At 38.3% G+C, this 27,273-nt stretch overlaps 1 protein-coding gene across 1 annotated transcript in view; it reads right to left on the bottom strand.

Annotated features, from left to right (window-relative positions):
* Positions 1-27,273, bottom strand: part of LOC126457681 (nose resistant to fluoxetine protein 6-like) — a 621,246-nt gene that overhangs the window by 117,754 nt on the left and 476,219 nt on the right. The window contains exons 5-7 of the mRNA XM_050094185.1: positions 18,896-19,092; positions 9,428-9,588; positions 9,152-9,320 (exon numbers count right to left, since the gene is read on the bottom strand). Coding sequence (XP_049950142.1) covers positions 9,152-9,320; positions 9,428-9,588; positions 18,896-19,092 — 527 coding nt within the window. The remainder of the gene's footprint in view (positions 1-9,151; positions 9,321-9,427; positions 9,589-18,895; positions 19,093-27,273) is intronic.

Raw genomic sequence — 27,273 nt, 5'->3', positions numbered from 1 at the left:
ATTATTAGTGTAAGCCTGTGTGGACGGGAAAAATTGCAGTAGAAGCACCAGAATGGTTTAGGTTGTGTGTGAAACAGAACAGTGAAGCTATGAGAGAAAACAGTAAAACATTTAATGAGAAAAATTAGAAGAAACATTAAGAAATTCACAGAGAGCCCTTAAAGTACATGGGGAATGATATTAAAGCAGAATTGGAAGCTACCATTAAGCCCAGATGGAATTCTACTTTTGAAGTTAGGAAAAGTATCAACCATCAGTTAGAAGCTACCACTACTGAGTTGGTGGTGATTAAATCACAGGCAGAAGCATTTGAAGAGGAGTCAATGTCTACAGTTAACATACAGGGACATAAAGTTACTGCTATGAAGAAAGAATTATATGATTTCCCTAGCAAAGTACAGATGGTCATTAATGAACAATGTGATTTAGTGGGGAATGAAGTACACAATCATTAGAAAGAAGTTCATAGTAAAGCATAAACTTTAGACAACAAAACCTCAGGAACTCAGGGGAAGGTCAAAATGTTAGAGCAGGGAAAAGTATTAAACGAATTTTGAGTTCCCAAACAACCTTGACTAGTTTGGAAGAGACATTTCACAATTCTGCACAACAAAAAGTATGGGACATGTTCAGTCTCCTAGTACCTGAACCAGTTCTTTGGGAGATATTGTAGATCCAAAAAGGAAATAGAGAAATTGTGAGATGCCTTAGAAAATGCAAAAATAGAATTTAGAACTAATGACTTTAATGATAGTGTTACTGTACCTCAGGAGTTTTGTGAGGATATTCAGATGGGAAACAGAATAATTTTTTCTAAGCAGTTTCCAAAGTTTGAGCCAGATGGGAGTTGCATCCAGCACATTTTTAAGGACATTCTCTAGATCATTGCCAAAAAGTGAAAAATCCAGGATGGACTGTAGCACTATAATGAAAAGGATAGTTGCTCCTTGCCATATAGTGCAGATGCTGAGTTGCGAAAAGACAGAACAAAAAGACTGTCACACAACTAGCTTTTGGCCAACAAGGTCTTTCTCATAATTAGACAACATATATACATGCACTCACTCAAGAAAATACAAAAAAAGAAAATGGTTCAAATGGCTCTGAGCACTATGGAACTTAACATCTTAGGTCATTAGTCCCCTAGAACTTAGAACTACTTAAACCTAACTAACCTAAGGACATCACACACATCCGTGCCCAAGGCAGGATTCGAACCTGCGACCGTAGTGGTCGCGCGGTTCCAGACTGACACGCCTAGAACCGCTCGGCCACACTGGCCAGCAAGAAAATACAACTCACACACACATGACCACAGGGCTCCAGCTGCCAGAGATCTTGGTCATGTGTGTGTGAGTTGTGTTTGCGTGAGTGTGCCTGTGTGTATGTAGTCTAATTTTCACAAAGGCCTTGTCAGCCGACAGCTAGTTGTGTGACAGCCTTTTTGTTGTCCCTTTCTGCAACTCAGCATCTCTGCTATATGGTGAGCAGCAACTATCCTTTTCATTTCATCATTACCAAAAAGGCGAGAGGACTTCAGAAAGATAGATTTTATGCGAGTTATTTAACCAGTGATGCACTTTCTAATATGATAGGAATACCACATCCTAAAGAACCATTACTGGTTGATCCAGATACAGGCCAGGAAAAGGGACTATATAATCTTGATATGGTTAAGAAATATATAGCTCCAGGAGAAGTGAAACACTTTACAAATTTGGCAAAATAATGCCTGTCGGAAGTCCAAATTAATGGCTTTGATATTGCTTCCTTTGTTTCTCCAAAGACATTCCTTCCCCTTACACTATTCTATATTCTGTATCTCTTACTATTCTATCTTACTTAATAAAGACATTGTATCCTTGTTTGTGCACTAAAATTTGCTCTGCAGATAACTGGAATTATCAATTTTTTAAGTATTAATAATATGTAGTATATTTATTACAGAAAAAGATACTTATATAGTTATGTTATCTGCGTATACTGTTATGTATAATTGGGATTTTATATTTTTTTATAAGGAACAATACAAAATGGTAGGTTTCTATTGGTTTTATGTGGGAGGTTCTTTATGCGTAGTTGATAGAGATGCCAAGATGGACTGAATTGTGATGATGATGATTGACAATTTACTATTTTTTTCTTTTTCTTCTTTAACATGTTGTTGTTTTTTCTCTCCACACTTGCAACAGAGTTTACCTAAGGTCAATTTTCATGGCCTGTGATGGTGAAGTTGTGATTCTGTCTTTTGGAGCTACTTTCTTTCTTTCTTTAATCATGACAGATCTATTCTTCACTTTCATGTTTTCCTTCTCCACCAGGAGTACCAGCTCTACCTTTCCCTCTATCCAATATAATAGAGGGAAACATTCCACGTGGGAAAAATATATCTAAAAACAAAGATGATGTGACTTACCGAACGAAAGTGCTGGCAGGTCGATTGACACACAAACAAACACAAACATACACACAAAATTCTAGCTTTCGCAACAAACGGTTGCTTCGTCAGGAAAGAGGGAAGGAGAGGGAAAGACAAAAGGAAGTGGGTTTTAAGGGAGAGGGTGAGGAGTCATTCCAATCCCGGGAGCGGAAAGACTTACATTAGGGGGGAGAAAGGACGGGTATACACTCGCACACACACACATATCCATCCACACATATTTAGACACAAGCAGACATATTTAAAGACAAAGAGTTTGGGCAGAGATGTCAGTCGAGGTGGAAGTGCAGAGGCAAAGATGATGCTGAATGACAGGTGAGGTATGAGTGGTGGCAACTTGAAATTAGCGGAGATTGAGGCCTGGTGGGTAACAGGAAGAGAGGATATATTGAAGAGCAAGTTCCCATCTCCGGAGTTCGGATAGGTTGGTGTTGGTGGGAAGTATCCAGATAACCCAGACGGTGTAACACTGTGCCAAGATGTGCTGGCCGTGCACCAAAGCATGTTTAGCCACAGGGTGATCCTCATTACCAACAAACACTGCCTGCCTGTGTCCATTCATTCGAATGGACAGTTTGTTGCTGGTCATTACCACATAGAATGCATCACAGTGTAGGATCTTGAAATGAGATCCATCCTTCATGAAATCCTCCCCACTCCACCAAGAGTGTCTTTCCGCCGTCCACCTAACCTTCATAACCAGTTACTTCATCCCTATGAAATCCCCAAACCACCTTCCCTACCCTCTGGCTCCTATCCTTGTAACCGCCCCCAGTGTAAAACCTGTCCCATGCACCCTCCCACCACCAACTACTCCAGTCCTGTAACCCGGAAGGTGTACACGATCAAAGGCAGAGCCACATGTGAAAGCACCCACGTGATTTACCAACTGACCTGCCTACACTGTGATGCATTCTATGTGGGAATGACCAGCAACAAACTGTCCAGTCACATGAATGGACACAGGCAGACAGTGTTTGTTGGTAATGAGGATCACCCTGTGGCTAAACATGCCTTGGTGCACGGCCAGCACATCTTGGCACAGTGTTACACCGTCCGGGTTATCTGGATACTTCCCACCAACACCAACCTATCCGAACTCCGGAGATGAGAACTTGCTCTTCAATATATCCTCTCTTCTCGTTACCCACCAGGCCTCAATCTCCGCCAATTTCAAGTTGCGGCCACTCATACCTCACCTGTCATTCAACATCATCTTTGCCTCTGCACTTCCGCCTTGACTGACATCTCTGCCCAAACTCTTTGTCTTTAAATATGTCTGCTTGTGTCTGTATATGTGTGGATGGATATGTGTGTGTGTGCAAGTGTATACCCGTCCTTTTTTCCCCCTAAGGTAAGTCTTTCCACTCCCGGGATTGGAATGACTCCTTACCCTCTCCCTTAAAACCCACTTCCTTTTGTCTTTCCCTCTCCTTCCCTCTTTCCTGACGAAGCAACCATTTGTTGCGAAAGCTAGAATTTTGTGTGTATGTTTGTGTTTGTTTGTGTGTCTATCGACCTGCCAACGCTTTCGTTCGGTAAGTCACATCATCTTTCCCTCTATCCATATTCATAAACTTATAAGGTGAAACCCTTCTCTTTTCCACACGTTTCTATCATAACCTGATGTCATAGGATGGCTGACAAGAGCAATACACACGTGACAATATGACTTGGGCAAATGGTTGTAATTTTCATGCCATATACATATTGTGTATGACGTCAGTATGCTGCATGTTAGGCGCATCACACATTGTGAGGGGAGATAAAAGGGGAAAGCCTATGTGTGCAGTGCAATAGCCTGAAATATGACTTGCTAACATGAGCATAATAAGCAGAACATAAGAGTGGCACCTAGAGAGAAATTGATTAATTCATAGTGCAGATGTGTGATCAACAAAGCAAGATCATTTTATCAGTTTTAAATAGAGAGAAGGCACTACACAAGGAACAGGAATAGTGGACAAAAAATTAGGTTATATTTAAGTAACATTATGTTTGAATGATGTGAGAAGGCATAAACAATAGTTAATATATATATTTATTTAATATTTATAGTGATATGTTTTATAAAATAAGTGACAGTGGAGAATAGAAAATTGAGTTATCTTGATTAGCTTAGCAGGTTTTGTCATCAATATAAAATGCATTGAGCCTACAAAGGATAAAAATGGTAATTTCAGTCCTTGCTTTGTTATGTCTTGTGGAATTTTTAATGATAAATTGAGATGTATGGGCTGACTGGATGATTTTAAGTACAAAGACAATAGTGGATCTAAATGAGAAAAGGAAATGAACGTGGGAAAAATGTTATCCAAAGTTCTATGCTAATACAGATGTGTTTTTGTACACCAACAAACATGTAAGTAAAATGAATTTTGTACAGGGAGTATGGTGCAATATGTTTTAAAACTGGGTTAAAGACACTCCAGAAATGAAGGTATCCATTCCTGCCAGAATGTGGTAAATGAAACTGAGGTACTGTGCAGACAGATTTTATACAGCGAAGTGTACCCTGCCTTAGGTGAGTTAGGCAGTTGAAATGGATAGGCAGACCTATAGAGAGGCTGTCCTATGCCTGAGGTCAGGTGCATTCAAGAAAGAAATGGCCTGTTCTTCATTTTGTGTAGAGGAGTCAACAAGTCAATGTTCATCCACACATGGAATGTGTGCCTATGAACTGTCTGCATGATGTTGAGGTACTTCCTTAGCCAGTAAGATCCTGAGATCTGTCTCTGATAGAACATGGTGGGACCTCTGTCACAATACCAGTATCCAAAATATCAAGCACTAGTTACAATGGCTGTGGGCCAGATTGCCTCAGGGGAGGATGCAATGGCTTTATTACATCCTTCCCAACTGAATTACTGCATGCATCCAGGATAGAGGTGAAGCAATTGCGTACTCCACATATCTGCTCATCATTTTGCTTCCTCACCACCTTCTGGGTGCTTCGCCTTTTTTGTCAGGCAGTGTATATTCTATACAGGTCCTGTTCCTGTTCACTGAGGAGTATAATGCCATAAGGAAACTTGGTTGTTGATATCCTGTCATCCCGTATCCTTTCACATCCTGTATCCTGTCACCTTGAATTTGAATCCCACTCCTGAACCTTCTAGCTGAGCATCTTAATCAGTTCTTATAAAAGTTCTTATAAAAGTACAACTACACACACACAAACACACACACACACACACACACACACACACACACACATACAAAGAAGGAACAGGTTCTCCAACAGTGTTATTCCGTTGGTATTTCTTTGTTACTGTACACTTTGCTTTTGCATATGTAGACTACATACACCAAGAGAAAATAATTATTTATGTACTGCAATTGGACAGATAAAAATCTACTCACCAAGCATTGGCAGGAGAAGAGACATATAAAAGTTAAAGAAATGTGCAAGCTTCTTCTGCGAGACAGACTTAATGGGGAGGAAGAGTGATGGAGGAGAAAGTACTGGTGACACTTAGGTAATGAGGAGAATTACAGAAAAGTCACCCTCTCAGACAAACAGAAGCTAAAAGATGTCAAAGTTAGTGTAAGGAGGGCTATGCGTAAAGTGTTCAGTGAATTTGAAAGTAAAATTCTATGTACCGACTTGACAGAAAATCCTAGGAAGTTCTGGTCTTATGTTAAATCAGTAAGTGGCTCGAAACAGCATATCCAGACACTCCGGGATGATGATGGCATTGAAACAGAGGATGATACGTGTAAAGCTGAAATACTAAACACCTTTTTCCAAAGCTGTTTCACAGAGGAAGACCTTCTCTAAATCCTCGCACAAATAAAAAAATGGCTGACATCGAAATAAGTGTCCAAGGAATAGAAAAGCAAGTGGAGTCTCTCAACAGAGGAAAGTCCACTGGACCTGATGGGATACCAATTCGATTCTACACACAGCACGCAAAAGAACTTGCCCCCCTTCTAACAGCCATGTACCATTAGTCTCTAGAGGGACAGAAGGTTCCAAATGATTGGAAAACAGCACAGGTAGTCCCAGTCTTCAAGAAGGGTCGTCGAGCAGATGCGCAAAACTATAGACCTATATCTCTGACGTCAATTTGTCGTAGAATTTTAGAACATGTTTTTTGCTCACGTACCATGTTGTTTCTGGAAACCCAGAATCTAATCTGTGGGAATCAACATGGATTCTGGAAACAGTGATTGTGTGAGACCCAACTCGCTTTATTTGTTCATGAGACCCAGAAAATATTAGATACTGGCTCCCAGGTAGATGCTATTTTCCTTGACTTCCGGAAGGTGTTCGATACAGTTCTGCACTGTCACCTGATAAACAAAGTAAGAGCCTACGGAATATCAGTCCAGCTGTGTGGCTGGATTGAAGAGCTTTTAGCAAACAGAACACAGCTTGTTGTTCTCAATGGACAGACATCTGCAGACGTTAAAGTAACCTCTGGCATACCACAGGGGAGTGTTATGGGACCATTGCTTTTCACAATATATACAAATGTCCTAGTAGATATTGTCGGAAGTTCTTTGTGGCTTTTTGCAGATGATGCTGTAGTATACAGAGAAGTTGCAGCATTAGAAAATTGTAGCGAAATGCAGGAAGATCTGCAGCAGGTAGGCACTTGCTAAAGGGAGTGGCAACTGACCCTTAACATAGACAAATGTAAGATATTGCGAATACATAGAAAGAAGGATCCTTTATTGTATGATTATATGATAGCGGAACAAACACTGGTAGCAGTTACTTCTGTAAAATATCTGGGAGTATGCGTGCCATCAACAAAGGAGGTGGCTTACAAAACACTCGTTCGACCTATACTTGCATATTGCTCATCATTGTGGGCTCCATACCAGGTCAGGTTGACGGAGGAGATAGAGAAGATCCAAAGAGAAGTGGTGCGTTTCGTCACAGGGTTATTTGGTAAGTGTGATATCGTTACGGAGATGTTTAGCAAACTCCAGTGGCAGACTCTACAAGAGAGGTGCTCTGCATCGCGGTGTAGCTTGCTGTCCAGGTTTCAAGATGGTGTGTTTCTGGATGAGGTATCGAATATATTGCTTCCCCCTACTTATACCTCCCGAGGAGATCATGAATGTAAAATTAGAGAGATTCGAGCACGCACGCAGGCTTTCCGGCAGTCGTTCTTCCCGTGAACCATACCCGACTGGAACCAGAAAGGGAGGTAATGACAGTGGCACGTAAAGTGCCCTCCGCCACACACCATTGGGTGGCTTGCGGAGTATAAATGTAGATGTAGATGAACTCAGGGTGAAGGGAGACTTATCAGGCAGGATGAGAAGGAAAAATTGCTTGTTGGAAACTACACAGTATGAGATTCGAAAACCTGAGAGCTGAGAGGTAGTATGCAAGACAGAGAATATTAACAAAACATCATGCAAGAGTTAATAAAAGCAGAAAGCTAAATGTGTTATACATGGTAGACAGGTGGATGTGGGAGGCGAGGGAAAATAGATGACTAAGAAAATAAAATATATAAAAAACTGAAAGGAATCAGAAAAAGGAATAGTTATTTAAGAGAAATGCTGGGGCCAATGAAGTTAATGTAGATTAAACCTAGATAGGTGGCAAGAATGAAGGATATGTTGTAAGACCAGTTCCCACCTGTATTCTGAGAAACTGGTGTAAAGGGGGAGAATCCAAATGGCACATGTTGTGAAATAGGCAGTCACACGCAGAGGGTGTGTACTGGCAGCACACTATATCCTGTTGCAGAGCATGCTCTACAGCATGATAGTTGTGACCTTGGTGCTTGTTTCACCAGGTGTGCCATGTAGATCCTCCCCCCTGATCCCATTTTCACAGAACTGCACAGTGAGAACTGGCATTGCAACATGTCCTTGGTTCTCACCTGCCATGTAGGTTTAATTTATGTTAATTTCTTTGGTCTCAGGATTTCTTTTTCAGTAACTATTCCTTTCTCTGCTTCCTTTTCATTTTCTATATATTTTTTTTTTCTGACCTCTCCAGTTTTCCTCCCCCCTCCTCTCCCCTCCCTCCCCCCCCCCCCCCCCCCCCCAACCCGCTCCATCTGTCTACCATGTATAACGCAACTAGCTTTCTGCACTTATTAACTATTGCCCAGTGCTTTGTTAGTAATTTCTGTCTTGCTTTTTACCCTTAACTTCCACCTCTAAGCTCTCATATTTTAAAATCTCACTCAGAGGACTCCCCAACAACCAGTTTTTTCCCTTTTCATCCCTTCTGGTATAAGTTTCTCCTCACCTGGGGTTCTGGGTGACTTTTCCACGACTCTCCCCTTTTCCTAAAGCTCACTGATCCTTTTCGTGTATCCCTTTTCCTTTCCTTTCAAACTTTCTGCCTGTGAAAGGGGCCACTGGCTCCAAAAGCTTGCACATTTCCATAACTTCTGTATGTTTCCTCCTGCCATCGCTTGGTAAGTAGATTTTTTATCTATCAAATTATATTTTCAAAAATTGATAATTTTCATTGTTATTTATGTACTGTAAGATTGGATGTTAACTTTTCCATGTATAGTTTCTCTTAGAATACTAATAAGATTTCGCAGTTACACAATACAGATGAGTGGGTAATGATTTTTGTTTTAACTTATTTTTAAAAATATTAAAAACATTTAAGAATGCAAAAAGAAATATGCATTAAAATGTGACTGCTGATATCAATAGTGCATTAGGGAAGCAGTGTTTTATTTGAAAATGGCCAGCAATCCCAGTACTTAATTTAGTACTTACTTCTGATAAAGGGTTGTAATAATTTTTTATGTAAATGATATTGGCCCACCAGTCAGCTTGACAGTTTTCCATTATTGGTTTCACATGTGCATCCCAGAGTGGTCCAGATGCCATATGAATCAGTAGAGATGAATTAAATAATACTGCCATGGCATAAGCAGGAGTCATCCTAGAAAAATAACACACAACATAAAATTAAGCAGCTACAAAGTTTCTTCAAATTATTTGTGAATTTATTTAACAGTTGGAAGGACAGAAGAATATTTATTAACCTACCTCAAATAACGACTGATATAAAATAGTGGTAAGTTAAACTTTTGCACTTTATCAATTTCTTGCAAGAACATGTAGGCTAAAAGTAAACCATTTATCATGAGAAATGTGTCTCCTGCAAGAGAACCACTCAGTATGTGTACATATTTCCAGTCTCCAAACATCTGTAAGAAAAATTATGAATTACCAATTTGAATACTTAATTACCAATATTGCCAAACTTTTCTTTGGTCATTCCTGTTACAATATGTAGTGGAAAACATAAATAAATCATTTTGAACAACAATGAAAATGAACTTATATTCTGAACTTCAATGCTTTTTCCTGGGTATTAAGTCTTTTTTATCTAATCTTCATCCTCCTTGGGTACAGATACTTAAGTAGTTTAAATCTGGCATGTGTATGAATACTTCAAAATGTCATTTAGGCTGAATTTATGATTCTTCTAGTGTATGTAGTTTTTGTGATAGTGTAGTTAATTAAAAGATATGGATGATTAAACTTTTTTACTGTAGTGTGACTCAACAGATATCGAGTGAGCTAATGTCTATTTATGGACTTAGCAACATCACTTGTTATAAAGAATGGCATTCCAACTTTTCAGTAACATAATACAAATTCTGTCAATCTAATTAACTTACAAAATACTGTAATCAACAGTAAAGTTCAGAAGCAGTTAGTTTTCTGTTGCATATTTTGTCTCTGTCCTTGTTAGTTTTTGACCTTTCCTATTATACTTTTGTTAACCTGCTTTTTATGCACCAGGATGCTTGCTTTCTTATTTGTTTAAGCAATTAATTAAGACTTTGTATAATTAACCATAGTTTTCAATGTAGTGCTTGTACCAATAAATAGGGCTTTCCTACTGTGGATACATAAAATGGTTCCACAAACTTATCTAAATTACTTGACCATCACATATTTGTAGTGAAAACAACAGTCTTGGTTGCAGAATTGTTTTTATTGCTTTATTTATTCATGACGTGCATTTTGCCTAATAAGAGGTCCTTTCAGATTGACCAGTAGTGTCTTGGTAAATGGTTATTGGGTATAATGTTTATTGCTTCATCAATCACATATTTTGCAAACCAAATTATATGTACTTATAGTCCACTTGGGGTAGCAAAAGCCAACCAAGCAATTTTTCAAACGATTGTAAGGTTTCTGAAATAACGAATAAAGAATATGCCAATTTTTAAGTAGTTGGATGTCACTCAAAATAGTCAGTTGCTACTCAAATGTGAACATCCTAACATCTTTGTGATAGTCCTGGTCCAGTGAGTAAATGAATAATGAATAACACCTACATTGAAGCTGCTTACAGTTACTCAAGCAACTGTTATGTGCAACCAGTCTGCAAAAATACATTTATCAGATTCTCAAGAACTGAGTAATGTCAGTGGCTAAGAAAATTACTAGTGTTTCCTTTAAATTCAGTTTGAGAATATTTTTACTGAATTGAGTTGTGGTTGGTAGGAGGGTTGGACCACCATTGTCACTTTTCTTAACTGGTGACTTTTCTTAAGAACTGGTCTAAGTGAAGTACTGTGCACTTTTCTCTGATAATTACTACAGGACAGTATGTGAACTGTGATGTGTAGAGTAAATGTAGACTACATTTTGTGTCAGACATAATCATTTTCTTTTAGTGTCTTGTTAAAGCTATTACAGATCCTTGGACAGTGTTTATATAAAAACTTTGTTTCTATAACATTATAATTTATTTGATGAATTCAGCCTGGACTCTTGTCTGTTTGTGAATTCTGACCTGGTTTGAGTGCTATTAATCTGAGAAACTTTTCATTGATCCAATAACAGGACACTGAGGATAAGAAATGTGTGGAAAACCAAAATTGTGGTGTCTGGTACTTAATTGAGCAAACACCATCCAGTATTCATTAAGCTTTTCAGCTTCATGACTTCAGACAGATGTGCTAGCAAAGATGGAATGGAGAAGAGACTACAGAAACCAGCTTATTAAACTTACAAGATGTGTAGAAATTCTTCTCCAGAACTCTCTTTATGTGAATTTGTTAGAGCTCTGTGGATCAGAGTCTTTGGCACCAAATTTCTTTGTGACAGATGGTGATGGGTCAAGCCCTGGGGTTGGAGGTCAGTGTGCGTGTACACTGAGGTGACAAAAGTCATGAGATACCTCTTATTATTATTTCAGAGTTCCTTTTTAGGGTATAATGCAGCATCTTAATGTGGCAGGGATTCAACAAATCATTGAAAGCCCCTGCAGAAATACTGAGCCTTGCTGTCCCTGTAGCCATCTATAATTGTGAAAGTGTTGCCTGTGCAGGAGTTTGTGCATGAACTGACCTCTTAATGATGTCCCATAAATGTTCGATGGGATTCATCTCAGAATGACCTCTTAATGATGTCCCATAAATGTTCGATGGGATTCATCTCAGAATATCTTGGTGACTGAATTATTTGCTCAAACTGTGCAGAATGTTCTTCAAACTTATCACTAACTGTGGCCTGGTAAGATTATGCATTATCATTCATAGAAATGCCATCATTGTTTGGAAACCTGAAGTCCATGGATGGCTACAAATGGTCTCCAAGTAGCCAAACATAACCGTTTTCAATCAATGATCAGTTCAGTTGGACCAGAGGACCCAGTCCTTTCCATGTAAACACAGCCCTTACTGTTATGGAGCCACCACCATCTTGCACAGTGGCTTGTTGACAACTTGGGTCCACGGCTTCATGGGATCTGCATCACACTCAAACCCTTCCATCAGCTCTTACCAACTGAAATCTGGACTCATCTGACCAGGCCACACTTTTCCATTCATATAGGGTGAAACTGATGTGGTCACAAGCACAGGAGAGTTGCTGCATGTGATGTCCTGCTGTTAACAAAGGCAGTTGCATTGGTCGTCTGATGCTGTAGCTCACTAACATCAAATTTTGTCACACTGTCGTAATGGATATTTTTGTCATACATTCCACATTGATTTCTGTGGCTATTTCAATCATTTATGCTTGTCCACTAGCACTGGACACTCTACACAAATACTGCTGCTCTCAGCCATTAAGTGAAGGCTGCCAGCCTCTGTGTTCCCATGGTGAGAAGTAATGCCTGAAATTTGGTATTCTTGGTGTGCTATTGACACTGTAGATCTCAGAGTATTGAATTCCCTAACGGTTTCCAAAATGGAATGTCTTATGCATCTTGTTCCAACTACCTTTCTGCATTCAAAGTCTGTTAATTCCTTTTGTGTGACTATAATCACATTGGTAACCTTTTCACATGAAGTACTTAATTACAAATGACTGCTCTGCCAATGCATTGCTATTTTATATCTTGTGCACATGGTGCTACTGCCACCTGTGTATGTGGATATTGCTATCCCATGACTTCTGTCACCTCAGTGTATTTTCTATATGTGCCATGACTTGAGGATCCATCAAGTCTTCTCTTATCTAGCATGTTATGTAAGATAGCTGGCTCTCTTTTTCAAGTTACATTGTGAATAATAAACCATGAAATAAGGAAAGGTAACCACTCACCTACAGTTCACTGATGTGTTTCACATAGAAACATGCAACAGAAAATAATACTTACACTAGCTTTCTCTAACAAAAGTGCACATGATAAGGATACGAGCTGAGGCAATGAATTAAAATTTGTGCTGTGGTTGGGACAAGAACCCAGATCTCCTGCTCATTAGGCAGATGTGCTAACCACTATACCACCATAGCACTGTGGCTACAACAGCTGTACAGAACACATTAGTCCAACACCTTCCCTAATACAAACTTCAGTTCACACCTTCAGCCTATTTTCCTCTTCATAAATCATCAATATTGCTGAGGATCTCCAACACTGAAATAGCACCCCAGCTTTGTACATATGGGGGAATTCTGCCTGTCACTCAGGCATAGCTGATCTATTAATTTTACTGGACACATACAAGTCTCAACTTTATTTTCGATAAGGATGGAAGTCGAAGTAATGAATTAAAATTTATGCCATGAACCCAGATCTGCTGCTTACTGTGCAGATGTGCTAACCACTACACCACTGTAGCATCATGGCTACTACATCTGCACAGACTAACATACTAGTAGTAGTAGCTTTATTCATTCATAGATCTCCATTTACAAGGATATAGGACATGTCAAAGTATTTACAAGTTTAGACCAATTTAAAATAAGCTAATTCATATCCACATAGATTTACAGACTTCTAGTTAGAGACAATCATTAGATTTACTCCTCATATATAACACTTTTTTTTACAAATAACTTATTAAATAATGTAACATTATTACTGTTCACTCATATCTAACTATCAGTCACTGCACACACTATAACACATTGTTTCATAACACTTCACTCAATACACACACACACACACACACACACACACACACACACTGGTGACCTCTGGACCATTTTCTGTACTGCAGCTTCCCATTTGCTGTCCTGATAAACTGAGTCAGCATTCCTCTATAATGAGTGAGTTGTTGAGCTCAGAAAGAGGCAGAGGTGTTAGTATTGTGCTATGCATAGCATGGGGTAAGTTTTTCTAGAAAAGGAAAAAAAACATAATGTGAAGGTGTTATGTGGAATATTGGATGTGTTATAATCATTATTATTATTTATTTGTATAACATTTTTTTTACCAAACTCCTAATCTGTTTTATCTAAGTAATCCTAAAATGTATAAAGTGTGTTACATAACAGGTACTTTTTAGCTGTCTTTTTAAATAAGGATATTTTTACAATTTCTTTAATCTCTTTTGGTAATTTATTGTACAGTTTTATTTCTTGGTAGAAAATGCTGTTTTATGTTTATTTTTTCTTGGTAAATGTAAGTTGAGTCTAGCTCTTGTTCCATGGGCATGAACAGAGCTGATTGTGCAGTAATTACCGATGTTATTTTTGATATGTACAACTGACTGGTAAACGTATTCACAAAGAGCAGTTAAAATCCCCAGGTTTTGAACAGATCTTTACAATGAACTCAACTACTACTTTTGGTTATTATTCTTGTGGCTCTTTTCTGGAGTTTGAAAATTGTGTTCATATATTGTGCATTTGTTCCCCAAAAAAGAATGCCATAGCCTCATCAAACGCCGTCCCTAACACAAACTTCAGTTCACTCCTTAGCCCATTTCCCCCTTCATAAATCACGAAATAAGAAACAAGAGCTTCTCATATCACGAAGACTGAAAAATTAAAGTGTTTGTACATATGCTTTGTACCATTTGGAACATACAAAGACTGAACAGATGCAGCTACATGGATGCATGTTGGTACCACATTTTTTTGTCATCAGTCTTCTGACTGGTCTAATGTGGCCCACCACAAATTCCTCTGCTGTGCCAAACTTTTCATTTCAGAGTAGCAATTGCAACCTACATCCTCAATTATTTGCTGGATGTATTCCAATCTCTGTCTTCCTCTAGAGTTTTTACCCTCTATAGCTCCCTTTAGTATAATTGAGGATATGACTTTGTGTCATGACAGATATCCTGTCATCCTGCCCCTTCTTCTTGTCAGTGTTTTCCATATATTCCTTTCCTTACCAATTCTCCAGAGGACATCTTCATTCCTTACCTTATCAGTCCACCTAATTTTCAACATTCTTCTGTAGCACCACATCTCAAATACTTCGATTCTCTTCCATTCCATTTTTTCCACAGTCCATGTTTCACTACCATACAATGCTGTGCTCAAAAATTCTCAGAAAATTCTTCCTCAGATTAAAGTACATGTTTAATACTAATAGGCTTCTCTTGGTTGGGATACAATTTTTGCCAGTGTCTGCTTTTTATATCCTCCATGCTTTGTCTGTCATTGGTTATTTTGCTGCCTGGGTAGCAGAATTCCTTAACTTCATCTACTTTGAGACCATCAATCCTGATGTTAAGTTTCTCACTGTTCCCATTTCTGCTACTTCCCATTACTTTTTTTAATCTTCAATTTACTCCCACTCCATATTCTGTACTCTTCAGACTGTTCATTCCGTTCAGCATATCCTGTAAATCTTCTTCACTTTCACTCAGGATAGCAATGTCATCAGTATATCATATCATTGATATCCTTTCAACTTGAATGTTAATTCCAGTCCTGAACCTTTCTTTTATTTCCATCACTGCTTCTTCAATCTACAGATTGAACAGTAGGGGCAAAAGGTTACATCCCTGTCTTACACCCTTTTTAATCCAAGCACTTCGTCCATCATGAGTTATTTTGCTACCTAGGTAACTGTATCCTTTAACTTCATCTACTTTGTTCTTATTGCAATACCAGTTTACAGTAAGCATAATATAAGGAAAAGAGAAGTGGCTACATCTATAAAATGTGGAATAAAGTTCCAGGTCCATAGGCCTAAATTAGTGCTGTGCTGAACAGCTCTTTGAGTTCTGTGGCTCATTAATTGACATGAAAAGATACAAGACAATGGTGCTGATAGTGTACAGTCCCTCAATAAGAAAACTTTTAAATTTCATAAAGCAGTTAGAGAAAAAACTAGAAAGATTTGGTAGAATACTGTAAGTGTAAATTCCTCGTATGTGAAGATTTCAATATTGCTTTCATTCCCAACAAGAACAAAAGGATGCAACAGAGTGGTAATTAGTATTTTATTTCTAAATGCAACTATATTTCATGAAATAGGTGTGAGCTCAACAATAAATGACTTATCTGCACCTGATGGTCAAATGACAGTAATAAACTACATCCAGCAGTCAGGTCTAGCTAATAAAGGAAAAATACAGTTCACAGAATCATAAATGCTGACTCAGTGGCATTATTCAGAGAGAATTTATTGGATAAACAATGTGTAGAAGTTCACCTACAGCACAAATTATATGAGAATTCTTAAAAATACTCATTAAACACTGTGAACCCAGTTTTCTGCAGCAATGGGACAGCGACGAGTACAGTGGAAGTTGACACAAAGAGTAGCTAATATCCGAGATCAAAGTATCTTGAGCTAAGAAGAGAAAGCTATACTTAATGTAGTGGATTAGCTCTGATAAGACTTAAAGAAGCACACAAGTGTCCTGATACAGCCTTTGCCCGTGCATTATGCATAACAAAAAATTCATGAAAAAAAAACAAAAATGAAATTTTAAGCATAATTTGGAATGGAATGAATGAATTGAGTAAGATTAATAATATTTGTCTCTCTAATGACAGTAACTGCAAGAGAGATAATGTTTGATGCAAATCATTAGTCAGTAAATTCAAATTTGTACTTTGTAACAACCGTAGTAAAAAAGGCAGTGACAAAAACTGGATCATCAGATACAGAACCATTAGATTCATTTAATCAAATAGTGCATGGTCAGCCAGCAGACACCAGGTTTGCTTATTCATCTGTTACAGATAAAAAAAATCATTAGGTCACTGAAAAGCAGTAATTTTTCTTGCTGCTGTTATACACCAACCAAAGTATTGGGACCTTGTGCTGACTTGATAGTACACTGTTTAAATTACTTAAATTTTTTTCAAGAGCCAACATTATGGGAGGAATTTAGGAATATATTACAACCCTCTAAATAATGCTTCCAAAGGAACATGGGGACACCATCAGACTGATTACACTGCACACAAAGCCAATTAACTTCACATTCTTTCTGTGGTCTATGCAATAGAACAGGAAGAGGCTCTTAGATGTGATACAAGGTGAAGTCTGTCTTTCAGCCCCTTTACAGTGGTTTACAGAGTATTTAGAAGTTCGAGATGTGTGAGAAAAGTAGTGAGTACCACAACATTGCGAGCAATCTGGCAACAGTCTGTTGTTATACTTGTGCAGTCTAGTTTGTTGATACCTTCCAAATGCGCAGTCTGAGTTTGAGCTCCATACAGCCAACACATCACTTTTGAGAGCGCCATCAGTGAAGCTGTGGTTTTTTTGTATGTCACAAAAATGGAACAGTGGAATTTAGAGCAATGTTATGCCATTAATTTTTGTGTTAAACTGGGGAACCTGTGAGTGTGAAATCTGAAAAGTTGAAACAGGCCTATGGGGAACATTCCTCGTGGAGAACACAAGTTTTTTGCTGGCACAAATCATTTTTTGAAGGCCAAGAACATATTGAAGATAAACTTTGCTCAGGGATTTGATTAGATTCAGTTTACGGTCCATAGACCCAAAAAATCAGATGATTCTCATGGGCGTGGAACATGTCAGAAAGTATAACACAAAAACATAAAACATTTGAATATAATACTTACTATCCTGATCATTTGTCAGGAGATAGTCAATATATGTTAATATAACACAGTAAACTGGAACAGCTAATATTCACAGAATTAACACACTGTCAGAATGAGACTCTGTTATGCAGTATTAATAAATTTATCATACACAAAATACCTAACTTGACTGTTGTGACCAAGTGTTGTTAAAACTGAAATCCAACAGATATTTTACTTAAGATGGCTTAATAGTCTGTGTTGAGACATTCATCTATGGAGTGGAAGCAGTTGCCTATCAAAAAGTCTCCCAAACTCTGTTTAAATCCGGCTTTATCTGAAACCAAGTTTTTAATGGTTGCTGGCAATGTATTGAAAATGTCAAATATGTGCATGCTCTTGAGATATCAGACCAATGTTCAGCAAAAATTATGATGGTTGACCTGTTAAACTTAATCACTTTCATTGTACATTGAGTTCCGATCAAAGTTTTGCACATATGAAAGGTTTGTGCCAAAATGGTGGCAAAAAAACTCACAACACACGGAAGGACAGTTGAAGAAATGTGTGTGTTTATACTCTTGAGACAATTGCCAATTACCATGAATTGTGCAGTCATGTGATAATAGATGATGAATCCTGAATTTTTTTGTACAACCCTGAGACATAGTGGCAAAGTCAGGAGTGGCACTCTGTGACACCTCCTGACTGAAGAAAGCTCCAATGAGCAAATAAAAAATTGAAACAATGTTGATTTTTCCTTGAAGGGCTCAGGAAAAGAGTAGAATTTAGTGAGACTGGACAATGCAGAAAAGTGGATTCCACATTATGACAATATCCCATATCACATGGCCACTTCAGTTATAGAGTTTTTGACCTCGAAAGCCATTTCTGTCATTCCACAGTCCCCCTATTCAACTGATCTTGTCCTTGTGACTTTTTCTTTTCACGAAATTGAAAAATGTCTTAAAAGGACGTCATTTTGGGTCTTTGGAGAACATTCAGAAGAATGTGGCTGATATGTTAAAGGCCTACCAGTTAAAGCCTTTTAGTGCTGCTACTGAGAGGGGGTACAACCACTCCATTGGTGTATAGCTGCTGGAGGCAACTGCTTTGAAGGGGACAATGTTGTTATTTGATAACAAATAAAAACTTTGTTAGTTTTCTCATCACTTTTCTCACATACCCTGTGTATGTAGAAGTGAAAGTAGGTAAATAAGCTAAAGTGAAATGTGTAATTTGTAAAATTGTTAAGCAGTTGTTTATCATTAAATGCATTTTTATGTTTGTAATTATATTTACCATATTCATGAAAGTGTTACCATTGTCACTTGGTATGGTTGAGCCAATGATATATCTGTGTGAGACCATCACCCATCCTATAGTTATGAATGTCATTCCATTAAGGACTGATATAGAGCCATATGGTGATTTCACACTCATTAATTGCTTCCAGTTTTTAGTTGCTGAAAATGCTGTGAATAACTTCTGCTTAGCACCTGAAACAGATACACTCATAATGAATTATGCAGCAACATAAGACATTGTATAACATTTTTCCCTCCCTTATTTATCATTCTGCAACACATGTCTATTACTAGTAATGCCTGTTACAAGCAAGTGCAGTTAATGACCTCAGTAAGGCTTTCATATTCTAAAGCTATCCTTCCTAGTTCATTATTCATTTAATAATTTTTATACAATGCAGGGTGCAACAAAAAGATGTAGTCAAACTTTGAGGATACTTTTTTCACACACAATTATGCTAAACATACATGGCTAGAAAATACTTCATTTCCATGTTAGAACTAATTTTCGTAAACTTTTCAGAGTACATCACTCTTGGGAAATAATTAGAAACTTCTTGCATTGTATTAACCTGCAGAGAATATTGCTAACATAATTTCCATACTTTTACCCAATACTATCATGTGACATAATTTTCTAGGGCACAGCTGTTACAAAAATAAAAGTATTTATTCTATGGAAGCAGACAGTAAGAATAGAGTATAAAACTGAAACCTCTTCAAGAGCTTAGGGACTGCCAACATATGTGCCAATTCATACTCTCCCTAATGCAGCTAATAACAAAAATGAATTTATGTGTAGCAACAATAACAGTATCCGTGCTGTGTATTAGTTTTATTTAACTGCAAATGGTTTCAGTGAGAAAATTCACCGTCTTCAGACCACTCTGCAACATAGGATGATCACACTTTCAATGGGCATCATCACCATATCTCCTGCATATCTCAGCATTCACATGTGCATCTGATTGCAGCACATTAATAAAAGAACTGCTGCCCCATTATCCATTAGAAGATGGCTGTACAGAAGGGGTCAATTTGTGATGGATTGTCTAATTCACAACTGGCCACTGTGGCCAAAGGAAGTGGTCATGTGTGTTTGAGTAGTACTTGTATGGATGTGAGTGTGTTTTCTACTTCAGAAGAAGACCTTTTGGGCAAAACCAAAAATATATAGCAGTCTTTTCAGTGTGCCACACTGCAACACAAAGAGCCAAAGAAACTGGTACACCACTATAATATTGTGTATGGGTCCCCGTGAGCCCGTAAAAATGCTGCAACACAATGTGGCATGGATATGACAAATGTCTGAAGTTGTGCTGGAGGGAACTGACACCAAGAGTCCTGTCCATAAATCCGTAATAGTAGGGGGGGTAGGGGGTTGGAGATCACTTCTGAACAGCATGTTGCAAGGCATCCCAGATATGCTCAATAATCTTTATGTCTGGAGAGTTTGGTGGCCAGTGGAAGTGTTTAACCTCAGAAGATTGTTCCGGGAGCCACTCTGTAGCAATTCTGGGCATGTGGGGTGTCGCATTGTCCTGTTGGAGTTGCCTAAGTCTGTCAGAATGCACAATGGACATGAATGGACGCAGGTGATCAGACAGGATGCTTACGTACATGTCATCTCTCAGAGTCAGGGGTCCTACACCACTCTAACTGAACATGCCCCATACCGTTACAGAGCCTCCACCAGCTTGAACAGTCCCCTGCTGACACAGAGGGTCCATGGATTTATAAGACTGTCCATACCTGTACATGTCCATCTGCTTGATACAATCTGAAACGAGACTTGTCTGACCAGTCAACATGTTTCCAGTCATCAACAGTTCAATGTCGGTGTTGACAGGTTCAGGAGAGGGGTAAAGCTTTGTGTCCTTTATTCATCAATGGTACACTAGTGGGACTTCAGCTCCAAAAGCCCATATCAATGATGTTTCATTGAATGGTTCATATGCTGACACTTGTTGAAGGCCCAGTATTGAAATCTGCAGCGATTTGTCGAAGGCCTGCACTTCTGTCACATTGATCAATTCTCAGTCATTGTTGGTCCTATTCTTGCAAGATTTTTTTCCAGCCACAGCAATGTTGGAGATTTGATATTTTACTGGATTCCTGATATTCATGGTACACTCATGAAATTGTCATACGGGAAAATGCCTACTTTATCATTACCTCAGAGATGCTGCATCCCATCACCCATGCACTGACTATAACACCATGTTCAGAGTCACTTAAATCTTGATAACCTACCATTGTAGCAGCAGCAACTGATCTAACAACTGCGCCAGACATATCTCTGTGTTTGAATACACATGCTACACCAGTTTCTTTGGCACCTCAGTGTATATGGTGAGTTAAAGTCTATCCTTTTCATAACATTGTTGTTAGTAATTGTCAATGCCCACTTGTTGATAGTATCTATACAAATTATGCAACCTCATCTAGGGTTCAGAATGGAGGTTTGTATTCTTATGGAACAGATTACAACAGACTACCAGCATGTATCAGCTGGAATTGAAAATTTCCAAACATTAAAAACTGAATAAAATAATAGCACATAAACTACTACTACCTATCGTTATTTTTGGACTCAAGGTTGTAAATTCTACATAAATCTCGTATTTACATTAATCATGCCTTGATTTTGCCAGTGTATGGACAGCTAATGGTGATCTATGTAAGGTTCCACAAATGCCTTGTTAGAAGTAGAGATAAAAACACTAGTTAGTCCACAGAAGATGAGGCGCAGTGGCTTTTTACAACATGGCTGTTTTTTTTTATTTATTTCTCTCTCTCTCTCTCTCTCTCTCTCTCTCTCTCTCCCCCCCTCCCCCCCTCTCTTTCTCTCTCTCCCTCCCTCCCCCCTCTCTTTCTCTCTCTCTCTCTCTCTCTCTCTCTCTGTGTGTGTGTGTGTGTGTGTGTGTGTGTGTGTGTGTGCGTGGGTGTGTGTAAAGCACTTAAAGTAGTTCCTACAATTGTCAAATTGTCAGTATGAGTATATCAGCCTAGTTGTAACTTTTTGGTAGTATACTTTACAGAAGCAACCTGCAGTGGCTGCTTCTACCTATTAATGTATATTTAGACTAATTCCACATTCCTGAAGGCTCTCATTCATGATGGAGTTTACAGAATATGATGTGTAAATGAATGAATGAATATATATGAACGGAATATACCAACATGCAACATGAAACTCTGTCTTGAGCAAAACATTCACAATCAGTTCATTTAATACTGGTACATGCATTGATACACTACCACATTGGATCCTAAATGCAGTGCTGTATCCCTGAAGTATTATATATAATTTACCACCTTCTACAATAGGTGGACAAAGACTCTCTACAACTTGTATCGAGGTTCACTACATAAGTAAAAGTGTAGTGGATTTAGCTCCAGATAATGCAGAGGACAGAGAACTGGTCCACCTCTCCCAACTTCTCTGCAATTAAATGTGTTATTCTGAGCCAGTGGGCTTTAACACCAAGTGAGGAAGAATTCCATATTGTATGAAATGTATGTTTTGTTGAACGGATAGAGGAACATAGTTTAGCAGCTCAACCAGAATATTATCTAAAAAAAATTATCTGTTGAGCATGGGTGAAAAAAATATGAGTCTCTAATAAACAGTCATCAATACTTACAACCTAATGACACATAATCAATGGGACATATTAGAACATTCTATGTAAGTAAGGAAGAGTTTCATGTGATAAGCTAGTACATTTTGTTTGTTTCCCTTGATTAATGCCCAACTACAAGAATTTCATTGTACTGGTCAAACCAGTAGCAGTATGACATTCCAGCCAGACTTGTGGAAGAAGAAAGACTGGTTAGTGACAAATACAATGTACCCATGCGCCATGACAATCCACCCGCACACACCTCACTCATTGTGAAGGAATTCCTGGCCAAAAACAATACGGCAACAGACCCCCACCCTCCCTACTCACCTAACCTAGCCCCATGTGAAGTCCACCTGTTCCTGGAGATAAAAATCACATTGAAAAGGTGGCATTTTGACTCAACTGAAGACATCCATGTGGAAATGCAATGGGTCCTGAACTTCACCCTGTGGACTCCCAGGAGTGCTTCCAAAATTGGTAGCAATGCTGGTATCATTGCATACACACCTGATATGATTAATCTGAAGGTGATGGAGGACATAAGGATGTAAGTATAGTTTTCTGATTTTTACAACTGCAGTTCTTGGGTAGCACAAAGTATGAGGAGTTGTATATAAGGGCAGTCAAATTAAAACAAGGCAGATGGGGAAAAGTAAGTAAACTGAAACTTCCTGGCAGATTAAAACTGTGTGCCCGACCAAGACTCGAACTCGGGACCTTTGCCTTTCGCGGACAGTGCTCTACCAACTGAGCTACCGAAGCACAACTCACGCCCGGTACTCACAGCTTTGCTTCTGTCAGTTCCTCATCTCCTACCTTCCAAACTTTACAGAAGCTCTCCTGCGAACCTTGCAGAACTAGCACTCCTGAAAGAAAGGATATTGCGGAGACATGGCTTAGCCACAGCCTGGGGGATGTTTCCAGAATGAGATTTTCACTCTGCAGCGGAGTGTGCGCTGATATGAAACTTCCTGGCAGATTAAAACTGTGTGCCCGACCGAGACTCGAACTCGGGACCTTTGCCTTTCGCGGGCAAGTGCTCTACCAACTGAGCTACCGAAGCACGACTCACGCCCGGTACTCACAGCTTTACTTCTGCCAGTACCTCGTCTCCTACCTTCCAAACTTTACAGGTACTGGCAGAAGTAAAGCTGTACTCACAGCTTTACTTCTGCCAGTACCTCGTCTCCTACCTTCCAAACTTTACAGGTACTGGCAGAAGTAAAGCTGTGAGTACGGGGCGTGAGTCGTGCTTCGGTAGCTCAGTTGGTAGAGCACTTGCCCGTGAAAGGCAAAGGTCCCGAGTTCGAGTCTCGGTCAGGCACACAGTTTTAATCTGCCAGGAAGTTTCATATCAGCGCACACTCCGCTGCAGAGTGAAAATCTCATTCAGTAAGTAAATTGTTTATTATTTCAAAAGTAACTGCCATAACTGTTAATACATTTATCTCACTGTGAGACAAGATGGTTGATGCCTTCATGGAAAAATGTTTGCAGTTGCCTACTATAAAATTATGGATATAGGTCATCTTTACAATCTTAAGAAGATACAAGTCTTGGTTCAAATTCTTCACACAATATTTTGACAGATAACAAATGTAGCTATTTACAGCTTATCAAAAATTATTTTCAACGTAGACACAACCAAATTTGCAACTCCACACTTACTGAGAAAACATAAATTTTGAAACAGACAAAATGCCTATTAAATGTAAATGAATCTCTGAGTGTTAATGTAATAGAAATAGGCATGTTAATTTCAGTAACAAACCAAAAGATGAAAGTTACAAATTGTGCAATAATGTTAAATTGTTGATTATATTACCTGCTGGAACTTTATGTCTCATTCAAAAACTTAGGAGACCAGAGACACTGAAAAGCTTCATAGTTTTTGTCAGTTCTATCCCTAACAGAAAATAGCCAAATTTGAAAAATGAAAATTGAATCATGATTTTGAATTCAAAAGGATAGTTGACTCACAGAACTGTTCACACCAAACTTACTTTTATAATTTGTAAAGCCTGATATGGACATAAAACAGATGTAAACAGTTTGTACACAAACACAAAACTGCAAAACACAAGTTTCACAATCAATAGTGGAAAACATGCTCAAATCAAATTAAATGTACCATTTTTAACACAATATAAACATATTCCCATAAATAATTAATGTTTCATATTTTTCTAATTTTTGTGATGGTATTAACCTATCTCAGAAACATGTAAACTAAAACCAAAATAACAACTCCAGCCTGAACCTGGAGGTTCTAAAAGTTCTTTGACATATCAATGCAGATGATGTACTTGGTTGTCAGGGATGCTAGGAAGTGGATGTGTGTTGAAGGTTGCTCTATAAATTGTTCTCATCACTAATATATGGGAATATTGTAACCATCTATGAAATTGTAATAGAATCTGGAGTTAAACCTTCTGGTAGAAAATGACATCATGACCAAGACGATCTATTTAAAGGCAAATGTCAGACTTAAACCTGCTACCAGAACTTATTTTTACAAGCTTGCACAAGAAGAAGAAGAAGCAGCAGCCTGGGAGATTACCACCAAAACTTCACATCACAAAACTGTGTACAATTAATTCAGTTACTCCTTCTTCACTTTGTCCAAATTTAGATACTTTAGGGCAGAAGACTAGTGCTAGAATTTGATCATACCTAAAAGGTATTATGACAGGTGAATGAAGCAGCATTATACTACAAACTCTGCTTGTACCCAGGTGTGCACCTCTTTGTCTGAAGCAAATCAATGCCACAAATGTCTTTCTTCATGGCTCCAAAAATATGAAATTTGGATGAGAAGAGACTGGGATTGTATGGAGCAAGTGTAAGGGCTTCCTAGCAAAGTTTCTGTATCGCACTTGAAACAACCATGGCATCATGTGGCCTGGCTTATGTTTTAACATGACAATAAAGTATTTTAACATTCATTTCAGTATAGTATAGCTATATGACTTCAGATACAGTATTCAGTGTACCAATATATTGTTTTGATTCCTCAGCATTATATTCATATGGTATGATTTGTGGAAATGGCAAACAGCCTGAATCAGGATGGCAAGGCAAGAAATTGAGCCATACTTCAACAGGATGTAAGTCCAGAGTCTTATCAAATAACTAATCAACAAATTTGCTGGTCACATTTCGTGACTGCCAGATATCAATCATTATAAATGGTAGCACCCAGCTTCTCATTTCAAAGACAAATAGTATAATTTACAGCAAAACTCACTCTTATTAAAACTGACAATCATGGAGCAATTTAAGAATTGTCTTTCTGCACTTTCCTCTACTATAATCATGTAGATAAAGTAAAAACATTTCTTGTTAGTTCTGTTGCATTTGCTTCATCATAAAAGAAGAATGCCAAAAATGTCATAAAATTCACCTCAAGGGAAATTCCTTGCATTAAATGTTCAAAGCAAAAAGAATAATCATTAACAAAGTATTACAGCTCAGATCACAAATGACGTGAAAACAATCTATCTCCATGCCCTTGCCAGGTCAAAATAAATTATAGACTTGTGTAGTTATCAGGGTATTGAGCTTCACTGTTGATACTTTCTGTTATCTGCTTTATTACTTCATCACTGGAAACTTTATATTCTTTTTTGAAGACACATAAAGAGAATACAAATTATTTTACATGTTTCACAAGTACAGTAAACACAAAGAAATAAAAGAAACCTTTTTGTTGTTGTGGAAATCAGTTCGAAGACTCATTTGGTCCTCTCTCTGTTAGTTTATCTTTAGCAAGTTTTTCATACATGCATAACCACTACACTCAGGATCCATTTGAACCAGCTTCATATATTCAAGCCTAAGTCTTCCTCCACAAACTTAAGAATTTAAGAACCCTCAAACCTATGCTTCCTTCCATTATTAAATTAACTATTCATTGATGTCTCAAAAAGTGTCCTATTAACCTATTCCATCTTTTAATCAAACTGTGCTCTTTTCTCCTCAATTCAATTTAGTATCTCTTTATTAATATGATGGATTGCTACTCATCACATAGAGAAGGTATTGAGTTGCAGGCAAACACAGTAAAAGGCTTGCTAAACTTTTAGATTTTGACTAAAAAAGTCCCCCCTTCAGAAGCAGAACACACACACACACACAGAGAGATATGCACAACACTCACACTCATGGTGGCTATGCCTATGGCCACTCAGGTCACATTAATTTCTTGTTATTCCATCTCAGACTTTCCATTATTTGATTATACCTCTTCATTAGCTATACAATATGCCCATCTAATCTGCAGTATTTTTGTCTAATACCACATCTCATAAACTTCTACTATCTCCTTGCCTGTGCTGTTTATCAATGACTTCTCACTTCTATATAAAGATGTGTGGCAAACAAATACTTTCAGAAAGTATTTCCTAACATTTAATTCATGTTGAATATTAATATATTTCTCATTTTTAGGAAATAAGTATGTGGGGAGTCCTGGTCAAATTTAAATAATGTAGGGTAAAGGTGACCACTTACTGAACAGTAGAAGCACTGAGTCATCGACAGCATACATCGGAGAGAAAGAAAACTTGCTAGCTTTAGGGGAAAAATGGTAGTTGTATCGAGAGGGGTTGATAGAGAGAGACAGAGATGGCAGGAAGGGGTTTGGGGGTGGGTAACTAGTGGGTCAGGTGGAGGCAGCAGGTTTTTTGGCTAGGAATATGAGAGGGAGTGGTGGCAAGTCTACAGGCTACACATCTAGTGCAGT

The sequence above is a fragment of the Schistocerca serialis genome, chromosome 2 (genome assembly GCF_023864345.2).
Source record: "Schistocerca serialis cubense isolate TAMUIC-IGC-003099 chromosome 2, iqSchSeri2.2, whole genome shotgun sequence".
In the NCBI taxonomy this organism is placed as follows: Eukaryota; Metazoa; Arthropoda; class Insecta; order Orthoptera; family Acrididae; genus Schistocerca; species Schistocerca serialis.
The sequence above is the reverse complement of the archived record's forward strand: the minus strand, read 5'-3'. Positions and strand labels throughout refer to the sequence as shown.